Source organism: Ictalurus furcatus, chromosome 1 (assembly GCF_023375685.1).
Source record: "Ictalurus furcatus strain D&B chromosome 1, Billie_1.0, whole genome shotgun sequence".
Taxonomy (NCBI): Eukaryota; Metazoa; Chordata; class Actinopteri; order Siluriformes; family Ictaluridae; genus Ictalurus; species Ictalurus furcatus.
The window spans coordinates 25,697,548-25,714,698 of record NC_071255.1 but is presented as its reverse complement, the minus strand read 5'-3'; the positions used below and the strand labels follow the sequence as shown (position 1 = coordinate 25,714,698).

General features: G+C 36.9%; 1 protein-coding gene across 1 annotated transcript in view; it reads left to right on the top strand.

The window, feature by feature from the left end:
- The window catches only part of LOC128613528 (collagen alpha-6(VI) chain), a 37,978-nt gene extending 21,034 nt beyond the window's left edge, over positions 1-16,944 (top strand). The window contains exons 14-41 of the mRNA XM_053634389.1: positions 105-197; positions 315-368; positions 532-603; positions 703-729; positions 1,314-1,358; positions 1,468-1,521; positions 1,716-1,778; positions 6,947-7,012; positions 7,255-7,308; positions 7,445-7,480; positions 7,609-7,671; positions 10,066-10,128; positions 10,219-10,281; positions 10,384-10,446; positions 10,569-10,619; positions 10,726-10,761; positions 11,517-11,579; positions 11,671-11,733; positions 11,834-11,869; positions 11,960-11,996; positions 12,117-12,128; positions 12,253-12,746; positions 12,876-12,969; positions 13,115-13,783; positions 13,911-14,031; positions 14,864-15,015; positions 15,333-15,503; positions 15,635-16,944. Coding sequence (XP_053490364.1) covers positions 105-197; positions 315-368; positions 532-603; positions 703-729; positions 1,314-1,358; positions 1,468-1,521; positions 1,716-1,778; positions 6,947-7,012; positions 7,255-7,308; positions 7,445-7,480; positions 7,609-7,671; positions 10,066-10,128; positions 10,219-10,281; positions 10,384-10,446; positions 10,569-10,619; positions 10,726-10,761; positions 11,517-11,579; positions 11,671-11,733; positions 11,834-11,869; positions 11,960-11,996; positions 12,117-12,128; positions 12,253-12,746; positions 12,876-12,969; positions 13,115-13,783; positions 13,911-14,031; positions 14,864-15,015; positions 15,333-15,503; positions 15,635-15,822 — 3,003 coding nt within the window. The 3' untranslated portion in view covers positions 15,823-16,944. The remainder of the gene's footprint in view (positions 1-104; positions 198-314; positions 369-531; positions 604-702; positions 730-1,313; positions 1,359-1,467; positions 1,522-1,715; positions 1,779-6,946; positions 7,013-7,254; positions 7,309-7,444; positions 7,481-7,608; positions 7,672-10,065; positions 10,129-10,218; positions 10,282-10,383; positions 10,447-10,568; positions 10,620-10,725; positions 10,762-11,516; positions 11,580-11,670; positions 11,734-11,833; positions 11,870-11,959; positions 11,997-12,116; positions 12,129-12,252; positions 12,747-12,875; positions 12,970-13,114; positions 13,784-13,910; positions 14,032-14,863; positions 15,016-15,332; positions 15,504-15,634) is intronic.
- The last annotated feature ends 207 nt before the right edge of the window (positions 16,945-17,151 follow it).

Sequence of the window (17,151 nt, the reverse complement as noted above, 5' to 3'; positions counted from 1 at the left end):
TTAAGCAGATTTGCAGTAAGCAAAAAAAATAGATAATGTAAAGAATTACTTTGTGTGTAAAGGGGGTATATATGCCCATTTCTCTTCTTTTGGTAACTGTCTAGGATGCTGTTGCCTCACGAGAGTGCTGTAATGTGATGTGTAAATGTTCTGGTCATGAAGGGATGCGAGGACCTCGAGGACCTCCAGGGACAAAGGTATTACATTATATCATATATATCCTGTACTGTTTGATACAATCTGTACAAAGCATTGTAACCATTTCAAAGCATTATGACCTTTCATTAAATTGCATGTCTATTATTTCTTAACAGGGCTTTCCTGGAAGGAATGGACATTATGGATTTCCAGGAGAAGAAGGAGGAATTGTACGACTCTATTATTGATCCATCGTTTAACATGTATCTTCGGAAAATTTCAAACTCACAGCAGTTCTTTAGCTTGAGCCACTGTTCATATGACTTAAAATGTGTCCCAAAGCAGGCATCCTATTTATTTATTTTCCACACTGAATTCATTGTGGTATTGCAGGGAGAGAGGGGGCCACCAGGTCTGAATGGAACCCAAGGACATCCAGGCTGCCAAGGGAAAAGAGGTCTAAAGGTAGCAGTGGTTAATCTCAGTACATACTACATATTACAATTAAAACAAGCTCATATCTTCTTTTTACCTACAAAATTCTTGCCTTAAAATTCTCCACAGGGTAATAGAGGCTACAGGGGAGATACAGTAAGTACTGAAATATGCCACTTATGTCATAATCATCAGACATATTTATGTTTACACACCAAACCATTAAAATGTTTCATGTCAGATCTCATGGATCTAACTGTGCTACTGTGCAATGTAAATACAAATTTCTATATTTTAAAAAGTAATTTTGACCATCTAAAATGTAACATGAAGGGTTTTGAAGAGAAAAATGAAATGGGGGTTTCTTTACTTTCTGACAGTTTTTAACTTGAAACCTCAAATGTAGACAGCAAGTCCACTATCACAAGAATAATAATGATGGGGGGATAGTTTCTCACTGATGTATCACATCACTGATTTTGAACACTGCTCACCAGGAATAAGAGATCTTGGTATCTTGGAATGAGAAATTCATGCTGATATTATGGCATATTTTCCAAAGTTATATTGATGTAGGCTTAATGAGATTTACTGGATGAAATCAGACAAAGTAATACATATGTAAATGAATACACATCTTTATTTGTATTCTGTTTGGATTTCATTACGTACAGTAGTTTGTTGTACTTGCATAGCAAGGAAGCAGAATATTATCACATATTTTCTGGTATATTTGATAGGGTGAAGATGGAGAACATGGTTTGGATGGAGTAAATGGAGAACATGTAATGTAACACAACATTTCTTATTAGACAATTGGATAGTATATTATTTTGCATGACATATCTTTACAATATTTGTGGGATACAGATATTCTGTCTCTTCTTTCTTTAGGGTGTTACTGGATTAGCAGGATACCCAGGAGAGCCAGGAGATCTAGGCAGCCCAGTAATGATTTTGCTCAATATTTTTCACTGTGGGATATTAGAATTCTAACGTATCTAATATATTATATACAGTTCTTATCCACTGCTCTGCTCTCTTTAATATGTTAAATTTTAGGTAAAATACTTGAGAATAGTTTATTTAATCTGCTTGGAAGTCTAAAGTTTAGTCTACTAAAGATATATATTCTGCTAAAGGGCAAGAAGGGTGTCCGAGGAATTCCAGGTATTCGAGGACAAAAAGGACTGAGAGGTGATCCGGTGAGTTTTTATCATCATCATCATCATCATCATCATCATCATCATTATTATTATTATTATCATTATTTCTTATTTTACAAAATAAGAAAAGGAATTTCTTATCTTACAAAAGCACACTGCAAAGAAGGGATTAAGATGTCCTCTAAGTCACAGTGTAAGCCACTAAATTCAGAGAGACCCTAGTAATTCTGCACTAGTGAAAAATGAAGTGCTCCTTTCTTTACAAATATATAACACTGTCTATAAATCTATAGTTATTTATATTTATCACTATTAGTGCAGTCTATCAGTAAATTTTCTAACTTTAATATAGTTTGATTTACAAGTGAACTAGAAGCATATAAACATTTCCTTATACTGTGTGTCATGTTTTCTTATATATCTTAATCCTACAGTGCCCTACACTAATATCAGCAAACAATATTCAGTAAATATGAGCAAAGAAGGCTGTGAGAAATTATCTTTATTGTTTAACCTTCTGATATTTTGTTAAAAAAACAAACATCACAAAATACAAAAATACTCTGCTTTCATGGATATCAAACAATTGCAAACAAAACACAGGTTTAAATATATATATATGTGCCACAATTATTGGCACCCCTATGAATATATATTTGAAGTATATTCCCATTGATATTTAATATTTTTTAGTAGACCTGGGTGACTAGGAACTGGAAATTGTTCAACCATGACTTTCTGGGGTATAAATATGAGGTAACACATAGGCCAAATTCCCTTAGTCATTCATAGCAATGGGTTACAGTAAGGAATATAGTTATGATGTGCGGCAAAAGGCTGTTGAGCTTCACAAAATGGGAAGTGGCTATAAGAAAATAGCACAAGCATTGAAAATGCCCATTTCCACCATTGGGGCAATAATTAATAAGTTTCAGTCAACTGGAAATTGTATGAATCAACCTGGAATTGGATGTGTGTCTATATTGTCTCAATGTACTGTGAAGAGGATGGTTCGAGTGGCCAAAAAATCTCAAAGGACCACAGCTGGAGAATTGCAGAAGTTAGTTGCGCCTTGGGGTCAGAAAGTCTCCAAAACTACAATCCGAAGTCACCTACATCACCACAAGTTGTTTGGAAGGGTTTCAAGAAAACCTCATCCAAAAACAAACTCAAGCGTCTTCAGTTTGCCAGTCACTACTGGAACTTCAAATGGGATTGGGTTCTATGGTCAGATGAAACCAAAATAGATCTTTTTGGCAATAAACACCAGAGGTGGTTTTGGCACACACAGAGAGGTAGCCATATGGAAAAGTACCTCATGCCCATGGTTAATTATGGTGGTGGATCTTTAATGTTTTGGGGCTGTTTTTCTGCAAGAGGATCTGGACATTTTGTTAGGATACATGGCATCATGGACTCTATCAAATATCCGCAGATGTTAAATGAAAACCTGACTGCCTCTGCCAGAAAGCTTAAAATGGGGCATGGTTGGATCTTCCAGCAGGGCAATGATCCAAAACACATCCATCAAAATCAACACAAAAATGGTTTACTGACCACAAAATCAAGGTCCTGTCATGGCCATCCCAGTCCCCTGACTTGAACCCCATAGAAAACCTGTGTGGTGAACTGTGTAACCCTATGTAAAGGGTTATTTGATATTTCTGGAGCACTGATCATAAAATATTTCAAGTATTATTCAGTATTGACCCTTGATGTGTCAGGGTCTTTTACCAAAATAGTTTTCAGTTTAGGTGTCCGCTATCAATTTTAGATTTGTGCATTAATAGAAATACTAGTTTCATCTAACACTAATGGCTGTGCCATGTTAAAACGTGTGTGTGTGTGTGTGTGTGTGTCAAAAACAATAGAAACCATCACAGAAATTCTATTGGTGTCCACTACAAATACCATTACAATCCATCAGCTAACCATTACCATTATTGGTTCTTAATGGTATCCACTAACATGCCACCAACAAATTACCAGTAGAGACCCACAGGGACTATTACAGATTCCATTAAACCTATACAATTCCCATTATAACCATTAAAACCATTTTTAAAAATTGGTTTGTTTTGTTTTTTAAGCAGTGGGAATTTAGCTTTGGGTACATTCTATAAACCAGCCCAAATAAATAAATTAATACAAAATTTAAAAAGGTGCGGAACAAAGTTTTCTGTTAATAATTTACTTTGAAGTATCTACTTTAAGAAAACACATAGATGTATTTTACCAAAACAATGAAGAATTTTTTTAATTTTGGTTCATTTCTAACCTTCCTGCAAAGACCACGCATAGAGCCAGTTTAACAAACACAGCTGTAAAAACAATCAGCCTGCCAAGAGACTGAGTTGATCAGTTTAATCAGGTTTCTGGAGACCTATATGCCATAGTGAAATGGAATTAATCTACTATAGTTTGTGCTCAGATTACGGCTGTCAAAATGTCCATAATGCTCCTACTTTCATATCGTCATTAAAACTTACACATTCTGTTCAGATAAATGATAGTTCAGTGAGCCTACAGAGTTTTAAAATGTTTAAATGGCATAATAAAAGACATGTACAAGAACTGTAGACTTACAGAACAAAACTGACTGAAATTAATCATCGATCATTTCCTACCGATATGTGAGTGTACAAAGATCAGTCGACTGAAGAAATAACACTGAGCCTCCCTCAGTCAAACAGTAGACACAAACTGATGTGGATGATGAAAATAATCAAATTGATAATCATGTCCTACTGTAAACTTATAATTGTTTAAAATTGATCAGTAATGTTGTTTATCGATCAGATAAACAAATCGATCAGACAATCAAACAAATCAGACAATCAAACAAATCGATCAGATTTATTTTGGTTATAAATCAAAAGGTATTCAAACTGTGGGACTCTCTCCCCTAGTGGGGTGTGAAGGAAGTGCACATGGACACATGGGACAAGTTTATAGTTTCAGACCTGCCAGGTTTTAAACATTTTGTGTAGGAACGCTCCATTAAAACAACAGAACACAAAAACATGGTAAAAGAGATTATTTTTCCCCTGATGAAGAAATGACTGACAATTCTGTCATGGTAAATTAACGTGAACGTGAACTAAAAACCACAAATCTACGTCCTACTTAAATATCATTAAATAACATCATTATAGTTAACAGCCTATCAGTTTACTATATTTATTTAGGATGCCACTATATTTATTCAGGATGGCCAAAAATAGTCAAAAACAGCGTGTAGAAACGCATAATGTAATAACAAATAATAATATAATGGCTGCACATAATTTTATAAATATTACATTATTAATGTAATATAATGTTCACAATCTTGAGCTCATAATGTAATCTCATAAATAAATGAGAAATTTATTACATTATAAACTGAAAAACATTGTCATGTTGTAATAATTGTGATGCCTTTTTAAAATATAAATACATTGGTATTCCTTTACATTACATTTTCTAAATCTAAATCTAGTCTTATTCTACCTATGAAATGCACGAGATGTAAATATTCATGCAATTATTAATAGTAGTAGTAGTAGAAGTAGTAATAGTAGTAGTAGCAGTAATAGTAGTAATAGTAGTAATTTTTGTGTTATTATTATTATTATTATTATTACTGGACATTACTTCTAATATATACTGGGCTTAGGTTACAGTTTTTTACTATTGCTTAATCATGATTTTGAAAACATTTGTGGAGACAAAAAAAAAGCATGATTAAAAAAAATAATAATAATAAAAAAAAATTAGGAATCACCCATTTTTGTTGAAGACAGGTAAACTCACCTGTTGCCTTTTTGTAGTGTGAACACCTGATTGTTAACAGTTAAGTGTCTGTACACCTGATGGCCGAGGTTAAGAGGAGTGGTATATTGGCAAGCAGTGCCTTGAAATGGCAATGACGTGACATCATGTTAGGTTTCTGTGTCTAATGTAGAGAAGTGTTTTTGGTGTTTTGCAAAACACTGTGTAGTGTTTTGCAAAAAGTGTGAGGCTGAGAATGTGCTTATAGTTGTGCAGATCTGGGCTGGGGTTTTGCTCCTTGAGTGTCAGGTTTCACTAAATGTGTGTTATTTTTTATCTGAGTGTGTAAGCAATAATAAAAACTGTAAAAGGGGACATTAAATGTTGTTTTTTTTTTTTATTTGACAGTGAAAAGGTATACATACTGATAAATGATGTACAGTGTGCATTAACAATACTGCGTACAAAGTACATCCAGGCTAGGACCAGGCTTAGGACCATGCTCCATGTTTGAGTTGTGAATAGGGCCATGGTCAGTGTATGAGAGAAGACTAGGGCCAGGATGTGGGCCAGGACCAGTGTGTGAGTCAGGTGAAGAGCCAATATCATGGTCAGAATGGGGGCTGATATCAGAGCAAGAACATATATCAGAGAAGCTTTGGCAGATCTTTTGCAATTTGAGATGGGTGAGGACTGTTGCATTAGCATGATGAGGCTATACAAAGGAGCTGGACGCACAAGTGGCCTAAGCTCAAAATCTGAAGAAGCTTTTTGGTCAGCATATTTGGTGGATGTGGGCATGGAGATGTGGGAGTAAGATGAGTTCTTTGGATGGTTTGCCATCATTGGTGGCTGTTTGAACTGTTCCATTGCTATTTATGTAGTTATTTTATTTCCATTATTTTTTAAAGTTACTGGTTTTAAAAAGTTTTATTTTTAATTTAGCTATATTTATACTGTGTTTGTTTTTTGGTTGTTTTTTTTTTATACAATGTATGCTATACATTGTACAGTGTTATGTTATTACACAGTTATTTATCAGTACCTTTTCATGGACAAATTAAAAAGAACATATCCTCTTTTAACTGAAGCCAAGTGTCTCTCTCTCTCTCTCTCTCCCCCCCCCCCCCATACATACATACATACATACATACATACACACACACATATATATTACACACACACACACACACACACACACACACACACACACACACATATACATACATACATCATTTTGAAGGCATCTAAGCTCTACAGCAAGTTCAAAAGATGCAAAACAAACATTTTTCAGTTCATGAAAACCTTCTCAGAATTATATAAAGTCAAAAATGTAAATATTTGACCATGAAGGGTTTTTCCAGACAAATAACATACCCAGGCATGACCTTTAAGCTTGACAGTATATATTTTAATACAAATAATTTCCTGTCATCTTCTTCTCTTCTGTAAAGGGTGAGTCAGGCATTCACAGCAATATCCGTGGTCCTAAGGGTGAGATTGGAAACCCAGGCCTACCGGTATGTCTGTTTTCCTCTAATAACTATTTTTTGTGGCTTTCAGTTCCCTAATTATAAGGCCAATAAGAACTATCACTGTTTAAAGCCACTATATGTAATATACACATGGTTGTGTCAATGACTGTTAAGATAATACATTTAAATCAAATTTAGATCCATTCAGTGGATTTCTTCAGTGCAGTGAGCACCACAATGCTAGTCATTGCAAAATAAATCTCTCCCTCTCTCTGCTTCAATCACAGGGTGAACCAGGGCTAGATGGAAGCCCAGGCATACCTGGAGATACTGGCAGTCCTGTAGGTATCCTCAAGGCTTTACAATATACATGTTGTAATGTGTTTCACATGACTAACCTTTAGGTTTGTTTTTTATTATTATTATTATTATTATTATTATTATTATTATCATCATCATCATCATCATCTTTCACAGGGTCAAAAGGGAAGAAGAGGCGCTGCAGGCCCAACAGTATGTCTTGCTTAGTACTAATCACAAAATGAGACAAACCACAGAGTATGAGTCATCTGATAAATATAACACCAGATTTGAAATGAAGAATTTCCATTTTCATTGGGCTGTTTTCTTCCTTTCGTTAGGGTATCAATGGACCTCTGGGAGAACTGGGATCAGTTGGAGCTCCAGGACCTCCAGGGTCACAGGTGCATCATCTATCTATCTATCTATCTATCTATCTATTTATTTATTTAAATTACAGGCTGCTGTGGGTTTCTTGTGTGTTGAATTCTGATGTCCTTGTTAGTATATGTCCTTTTTTCAAACTGTGCTACAGCTTAAGATCATAATTCAGAATACTTGACAGATTCAGCTTCATGAGATTGTCAGAGTTCAGTTGAGGACACAAGTGCAGATACTCAACGGTTTTATTAATCTTAGCAACCAGGACAAGGGCATAATCCAAAAACGTGGTCAAACAACAGGCAAGGGTCAGACGATGCACAAACAAGGGCAGGCAAGATCAAAAATGTGAACAGCAGAAATAGGTCAAAACCAGAGAAGCAAACAATGTATCAAAACAACTTGGTAACAGCTGCTATAAAGAGACACAGCTTGTATACTTGGTAACGAATGTGAATACCGAGAGTCCTTATATACTGTGTGGTGGTGAAGGTCCAGTAGAGTCCAGGTGTGTGTAATCAGTAATCAGGAGAGTGTGAACGTGAGAAGGTCTGGGTGTTGTAGTTCTCCGTGACCTACAAACAAGTTATGAGTTTGAGTTCTGGAAAGTATTTAGACGCTGATTCCAGCATTGTCATGACAGAGGTTGCTTTTGTAGCAATGTGGCTCGTTTTCACAACAACTACACCACCCCGAGAAAACGGGGAAAATAACCCAAATAAAGACACAAATACTTTCCACTTAGAACAGGCAAGAGGCATGGGTTTCCATACAAATATACATTATTTTTAAATTAAAAAGACTGGTCAAGAATTATTTAAAAAAAAAAAACACCACCAACACAGTCAGGCATTGGTCAAATAAAAACAAACAGTCACAAGAAGAAATTAACAATAATCATAGGTGGACTGTGGCTTCCTGAATGAAGGGCAGGCTAGTATGACAGCACCAGCTGTACAAAAGGGAAAAGCACCCCACTAGTCATACCCACAAAATTCACTGCAAATAAAAACAGCAATAATAACGACCCTTAATTAAGTAAAGCCTACGGTGCAGCAAAGAACCCCCCCAGCCTCAGGAAGCACTCAGCTCCTTCAAGGAGAAAACAAAAACACAAAGTCAATTACAATATGCTCAAAGCAGACACACAAAGGAATAAAACAAAGACAAACTTACTGTCACAAAAAAAAAAAAAAAACCCTACTACCACATAGCAGTATCAGTATAATTGATAAAGACTGTTACAACACAGTTGAATTAAAGAAAGCTGATCTCAGGGACAATAACCAACACAAAGCAAAATAAAACCAAATCAAAGACCAAATCAAGCAGAATCAAGCAGCCCCAAAGCAAAACCAAACAAGCAGCAACGTGGCTCTGTGAGTGAGGGGGAGGAGCTATACCGAAACGACCACATCTCACTCAGCCCGCCTTAACTTATGCAAAATTGAGAACCCTAAGAACAAACAGGTGTTACAACCTCAATTTGGAAAGCATGCAAAATCATTTAGCTCGAGTGATAGGAGTAAGTGATTTACCTACCGTGATCCGATGACATAGTACTCACGATGGCACATACGAAAATCATGATAGCGTCTTTAATAGTTGTGACAGCAACAGCTGGCGCTCCGACCGGAGCTACGTTAAACTACCATGCTACACAGTTGGGAGCCTTGACGGCACACCACACTAGGAGTGAGCAGCACATCACACTTGCACACAGTCTCGGTAGCCCAACTTCACACTAAACAAGTAAATTGCATGGTAAATGGACAGCGCTAGCATCCAACAGGTAAGCAACAAAGCTAAAAACACATACCTCTGTAGTCCTTAGCAACGAAAGGAAGGGGCGGGTTTTCGACCATGACGCATTCTGGGAGGCATAAACAACCACTTATATACTGTAGTAGGGAGAGATTGGCCACGTAGTTAATAAGGGTGACGTTCTAAGCACGACACATACCCCACTACACTTTGTTACTTTAGATAACATTTAAATTGAATTTCTGAGAAGGTTCCTCACTAGACCAGTGTTCTGCAAGGCTACTAATGTAATTCAGCTAATGTTTATCAAGGATAGATATTACATTTATTCAGGTGAACACAGTGGTTGCTCCTGCTGATGAAAGCCCAGTGACTGATTGTTATATCACTAGCTTATAGTTAAGGCATTTTCCAAAAACATGCTAATGACTGCTGAGGGGAAGGAAAGTAGAAACTAGAGGCAGAGTATAAATCCATTGCAGTGTAGATGGAGAAAGTCTGTAAGGTTAGTGACACTTATCAATACACCTGCCATTTAAATCCAAAACCTGTGAGTTTCTTCAGCAGACATTTATTTCCAAAATAAACATTTCCAGCATCTATGACAATTTGCATTACTTCTTTGATGGATTTTTCTTTCTGTTCTTGACCAGGGGACAATGGGCCCTTCTGGTGTTCCAGGACAGAAAGGAATACCTGGTTTTCCAGGACCACAGGTATGCTTCCAGATCAAGTCTCAGTCCACTGCAATAAACTGATGTTTTTAAAGCTGTTTGTTTTTAATAAGGGTGATCGCTTTCCACTAGGGTCCACCTGGTGAACAAGGACTCATAGGATCTAAAGGAAGTGTAGGACCCAGGGGACAAAAGGTATTTTTACACAACTTTCCATATATTATTCAACATCACATATAGTTTCTATATAGTTTTTTTGTCTATCTACTGTATGTACAAGTCTGTGTTCTTGTGCAGGGTCAACCAGGGGAACCTGGAATTAAAGGAGCAGCTGGGCCACTAGGCCCCAGGGGCCTTCCGGTAAGCGTGACAATTTAGCAAATGGTGATATGTTGGTCTCTCTCTCTCTCTCTCTCTCTCTCTCTCTCTCTCTCTCTCTGACTTCTTTTCCTTAAACCTACTTTGCTGTACCACCACAACAGGGAAATGACGGTTCAGATGGATATGGGTTATCAGGACCTAAAGGACAGAAGGTTACACCATAGTCACATTGCTCTTTATTAGTAGTAATTGATTTCTTTGTGGTACAGCTTGACTTTTTAAACAAAATACTAAATTGCAATTTTTGTCTACTCACAGGGAGATCCTGGTTTTCCAGGATATTCTGGACTTCAGGTAAACCACATTATATATTCTGGAGTTTATATCCGTTATTGATACTGTGTATTGCAATGTTTTACCACTACTCCTACTCATTTTGGTAAAAAAAAAAAAACAAACAAACAAAAAAACAGTAAAATTATTCAAAAATCTTTTTCAATCTTCAGTGTCATATTCAGATAAAGAGGACAAGAAACATCAGTCTACTGTCAGCTAATAATCAAAAGAGGCATTTAGAGTATAGCTATAATATCAATGATATCAATAACTATCAAGTGTTAGCTGTTTATTTTCTAGTGTATAAATTCAGATTTTCTTCTAGCTTGTGTCACCATTTACCTTAACCTTAAATGTTTAAGTCATTACAAAGATTCAGATCTTGGTGTCCTCTTCTTAGATTTTATCTTAATTTTGAAAATTATTTCACCTGGTTTTAGGTGGGTGCACCTATATATATATATATATATATATATATATATATATATATATATATATATATATATATATATATATATATATATATATATATATATATATAATTTAATAATTATTAATTTTAAAAAATTTATGTCTAGGCTATGCAACACACTTTCAAGAATTCCAAAATTTTGAATTGATTGGTTTTACTACAGCCTCAGAAGCACTCTGCCCAGACTTTTCTGCACTTTGAACAAAACTTATTATTACTAAATTACACTGCAGTTACTAGAGATAACTGGTGTGTACACAAAGCCCCAGATACTATAATAATCTTACATGTTTGTGCTCAGGGTGAAAATGGAGATATGGGGCGAAATGGAGATAATGGTCCTAAGGGCCAGAGAGGAAGAGGGGTAAGAATAGTTGTCATTAATGATCCATAACTAATAATAGTTCCTTTCTCTGACTGCTCAGTTTGCTCAAAGATAGCCTGATGTATTACAGGGAAATTCAGGCAGGCAGGGAGCACCGGGTAATCCTGGTGATGTCGGACCAGCTGGTCACAGGGTTTGCGAGCTTTAATAACATTATTCATTATATTTGAAAATTTATTATTTATTTGATCAGTATTCCTTATATATTTTTTTATATATATTTTTACTAAAAGGGCTCTAAAGGACCAGCTGGAACCAGAGCAATGTCTGTAAGTCCTTTTTTTTTTTCCTTGATTTTCAGGGGTCATTGATCAATTTCTTTCTGACATCTATAATTATTGCTTTGTATTTTGTTTTAGACTTGTCAATTGATCAACTACGTACGCGACAACTGTGGTAAAGTTTACGCATAATAGTGTATTTGGATTCACTGTATCCCTAAAAATTATTATTTAATTGCATTAAATTAGAAACTCATACTTGTAAACTTTAATTTACCATTTTTTACTCCCACAGTCTGCTGTAAAGGTAGGTGTCTTATTTTTTTTTGCTATGCAACACACCATTAATTAGAATGATAAAGATTCAATGTTTAAAAGGTCATCAGTAAACATGAACACATCTCTCTTCTTTGGCATGTCTGCACCTCTAGATAAAGCAGCTTGCCCTGTCTACCCCACTGAACTGGTGATTGGTTTGGACATGTCTGATGACGTGACTCCTGCATTATTTGATAGAATGCGCTCAACTCTTCTTTCTCTGCTGGACAGCATAGATATCACTGAAAGCAACTGTCCCACAGGGACACGAGTGGCTGTGGTCTCTTACAGTTCTAACACCAAGTACCTCATCCGTTTTTCTGACCATCGTCATAAGAAGGACTTGATTGAAGCTGTGAAGAACATCCCTCTGGAACGTACATCCAACAGACGCAACATTGGTGCAGCCATGCGCTTTGTGGGCAGAAATGTCTTCAAACGTATTCGTCAGGGTGTTCTGATCAGGAAGGTGGCGATCTTCCTCTCTGGTGGACAGTCCCAGGATGTGACATCCATAACCACGGCTGTTCTAGAATACAAGGCTCTGGATATAAACCTTGGTGTCATTGGTTTTAGGGATACTCCTAATGTTCAGCGTGCTTTTGAGGTAATATAAAATGGTAACAGTCTGAAGTAATGTCTGAAGCAGATGAAGCCTGATGATGATCAGGTTGATTGCTGTGATGCACCTTTTAGTCTTTTATCAACTTTCCTTTTGTTCTGTGTTGTAATAAAGGCTGATGAGACAGGAAGCTTTATTAATGTTCTGGAGAGATCAGAGTCCCAGAGTGCAGCACTGGAGAAGATTCAGCGATGTATCATCTGTTTTGGTAATATGTAAAATAAGTTAATGTTGATCTGAATAATACATTTTCATGTGATGTAATAAAAAGTAAAAAAGCAGGCTTAGTCAGGCATAAAGACCATATGGAGAGGATTAATAACAGGGTTTTATTTTATCTGCTGCTTTCTCAGATCCTTGCAATCCAGCTAGAGATTGTCCCAGCCCCAGTGAGTTGATCATTCCAGAGCAGGTAAATGTGGACCTGGCGTTGCTGGTGGATGGTTCCCACAGCATCCAGGCAGATCAGTATGAGGGAGTGAAGCAGGTGTTGGGCACTGTGTTGGACCAGCTTGTAGTGAGTCGTCAGCCCAGCAAAGCTGACAGACAGGCACGGGTGGCGCTTTACCAGCAGAGTTCATCATACAGAGAGGCCCAGGCTCCAGTCAAGCAGATCTTCACTTTCCAGCAGTTCCAAGACCGCAACCTGATGAAGCAGAGCATCTTCGAAAATCTACAGCAGACTGGTGGCTACTCCAGGCTGGGTCATGCCATGGAATTCGTAATCATGCAGGGTCTTCTCACTGTTTCCAAGCCTCGAAAAAACAAGATGGTGCTGCTTATAGTTGGAGGAGAGACCGAATATTCTGATAGAGCAAAACTGGACTTTATCTCCATGAAAGCAAAGTGTCAGGGTGTGGTGCTTTTCACTCTTATAGTCGGGGATCGTTTTAACAGCACTCAGGTGGAAGAGCTTGCCAGCTTTCCCACAGAGCAGCACATAGTTCACTTGGGCCATGTAAAGCAAGGAGAACAAGAGTACACTCGGCGCTTCATAAGGACTTTCCTACACATTCTGAGCCGTAAGCGAAATTAGGGTTTTTTTTTCTTCTTTTTTTACAGTGCTTTTTTACCCTCTTTTGTTTTGTGCTCTAAAGTATTGCATTAATGTATGGTTGAGTTGGGTTTGTTCTTATTTTATGAATATAGGGGAAATGAACACCTACCCTGCTCCATTGCTCAGACAACAGTGTGAGGATTCTCAGCAACAGCAAGGTCAAGTCAATGTCCCTGATGTCTTTGAGGCTGCTAAGAGACCACCCATTCACAGGTATCTCACTTTCCTGTATCATCAAGACATCCTCATTTTGCATTCACATGCCTTTTTTTGTGATGATATAGCTCACTTTAAGACCAAACTGCATAGGACATCCCCATGGGGTATGGCATGTCATGGGTATCCATTTCACTGCTTACATAACATAGTGCAGTGTTTTAGCCCAGTGCCACAGTAAATATTTAAATGATTCTGTGCTGTTAAATGAAATTGTTTTTTTTTTTTTTGCATGCCTATTCAAAAAGAAAAAGAAAAAAGTTGTATATTCAAATGTTTAAAATGGTTTGATAGCATAGAAAGATTTATTGGAGTTTGCATAATGCTCAAACAAACATACATTATTCACTGACTAAACTGCACCTTTACCTGCTGGGAAAAGTAGTACTGCCAGTAACAATTGTTAAATGAAAAACAGTGTTGCCATGGCAATACTGGCACAATGAAGGCCCTGAGTTACACACAGTGAATAAGTGTCAATTAAAAACATTGTTGCACGCGAACATCACATGCTTATGTTTTATTTTCTACAAAAAAATTCTACCATGACTTCTCATATTCATGTTTTTTAAAAGTCAAGCACACACAAACGTTTTTCGAATGTTTTCGATTGTATATATATTTTCTATATTTTGCTTATTTAATTTATATCATTAATTCTGATTTAGGTGCTTGGAATTAGTGTTTTGGACAGGTGGAGCATTTATATTACAGTATATGCTTATGTCATGCAAGATAATATGGAACAACAGTTATTAACGTCTGCTTTTCAAATAAAAAACATGTGTACTGAAAGCCAAATTGATTAAAATTACTTCTTTTCCATCAGATTTCCTCTCCCAATATTGACTTATTCTGAGAATACAGAGACAGAAGAATTGGAGGAGAAGGAAGAATACATATTGTACACTGAACAGAGAGGGCCACAAATGAAGTGTAAAAATGGGGACCTGCTGACTTCGGGACGTGGAGATTCAAGTGGTAAAGCGTATTCTCTTTCACTGTGGAATTGAGCATGTAAAAAAACCAAAAACATCTATTATGACAGCAGTAACACAAGTGCACATCAAGTGTTTGAGGTTATGTCTAAGAATACTACAAACCTAGGCTTACAAATCCCAACAATTAACAACACTTGATTAACACTTGATTAACACTTGATTAACTTTGATGTCATTATACCAAAAGAGAATGCAAAGTTGCGTGACACTTAGTGAGTAGTGCAAATGTAAGCATGTGTAATGTGATTCCTGTGTCTTGCATGCACCATGCATGTTTCTGTACTGTTTTGCTTCTAGCCCAGTGTTTACTGCATAAGGACAGGGGCACAGTGTGTGGGAAATATGTCCAAAGGTGGTACTATGAAAAAAAACTTGGTGCATGCTTACGCTTCTTGTATGGTGGTTGTGATGGCAACAGCAACCGATTTAGTACGGAAACTGAATGCTACAAGACATGTGTCATGAATAGTAAGTCATCTGTATCTATAAACACTGCAGTATTAATGTTACAACCTATTGTTAAAGCATTCTTGCTAACCTCTCTTTCTATCCATCTCTCTCTCTCTCTCTCTCTCTCTCTCTCTCATCACCCTCTCCAGACACAGATGTGTGCTTCCTGAAAAAAGATGGTGGGCCCTGCAGAAATTATGTACTCAAATGGTACTATGATCAAGAGAAGAATCGATGCATTCAATTCTGGTATGGAGGATGTGATGGGAACCCTAACAGATTTGACAGTGAAAAGGACTGTGAAGCCTGCTGTGTGGAGCTTCCTATTGTACAGTGACTTTTACAAATTACTGATAATACTAACAGCAGTTACACTCACACTTTTTCTCAGTTTTTATATGAAATAGTGGCACAGCGGGATATTTCGCCCAAATAACCTACACATGTTAAACCACAAGTGATAGCATTTAAGTTTTCAATATTCTACTGATGGTGGCATTTTCATAGTTGCTGCTGACAAATGATGTTCATCTGACACTGTAGCTTTATAAAATGAAATGTGACTGACTGGAATTAATTTTTCAGTTCATCATGAAAGAAACATTAGTAACAGAATGAAGTATATGGTACTGTATTAAATTTTCTATGTAGTTACAATTTTAATTAGATTATATATATAAGACTATTTCACACATTGTAATAGCATATTTACTGCTAATCTTTATATCATAATACTGATAACCAAAATCAGCAGCCCTAATCAGTATAATAATCCACCTACATTTAAAACTGCTTACCACTCTGGTTTGACTTTGAGTGTTCACATTTCCAGATGTTCACTATGTTGTCTTTAGAAGGTGATTATGAATGTAGGAATAGTCTCCTTTTGTCACCACAGGTCTCGCTTCCCATGTCATTTGGAGCATTCATTCATTCACTCATTCACTCATTTGTTCATCAGTAACTGCTTTATCCTGATCATGATTGTGGTGCAAGGTGGGAATACGCCATGGATGGGATACCAGCAGGATACCACACACATATGTATACACATTAACAACCTAAGCTCAACATCAACCCTGGGACCCTGGAGCTGTGAAGTAGCCTGCACCACTGTGTCGTCACACATTTGGAACAATTGGGCCATGCCGGTAGGTGGATTGGCTACAGTAAAACTGCCCTTAGGTATGAATAAGTATGTGAGTGTGTGTGCATAGGGATCTGTAGACTGGGGTCCCATTCAGGGTGTCTCCATCTTGTGCCCGGTGTTCCCGTTAAAGGCTCTGGATCCACCACAACCATGACCAGGCTAAAGCGGTTACTAAATATGAATGAAAGAGTGAAGAAATTATAATAGTGTGCGTAACATGTGTAGTGGCATTCATATGATGATTAAAGTAAACAGTCTGTTATAGATTGTTAATGTGGAATGTCGAAAAATAAAGCCCCCTATACTGAGCCTCACGATTGTTTTTGTTTGTTTTTTTAAAAAAATACTTTTTCATTCCTACGCAATAGTTCACATTTCCTGGCAATAATTTTTGCATTCTCACAATAATTTCAGGTTGCCCTGCAATTCTTGCTTTAGTTCCATGCATTACATTGTCATGGTACACCCAAAGCAGTGTTCTATACCTTAGTGAATTTTAATTTGAAGCTGGATGAA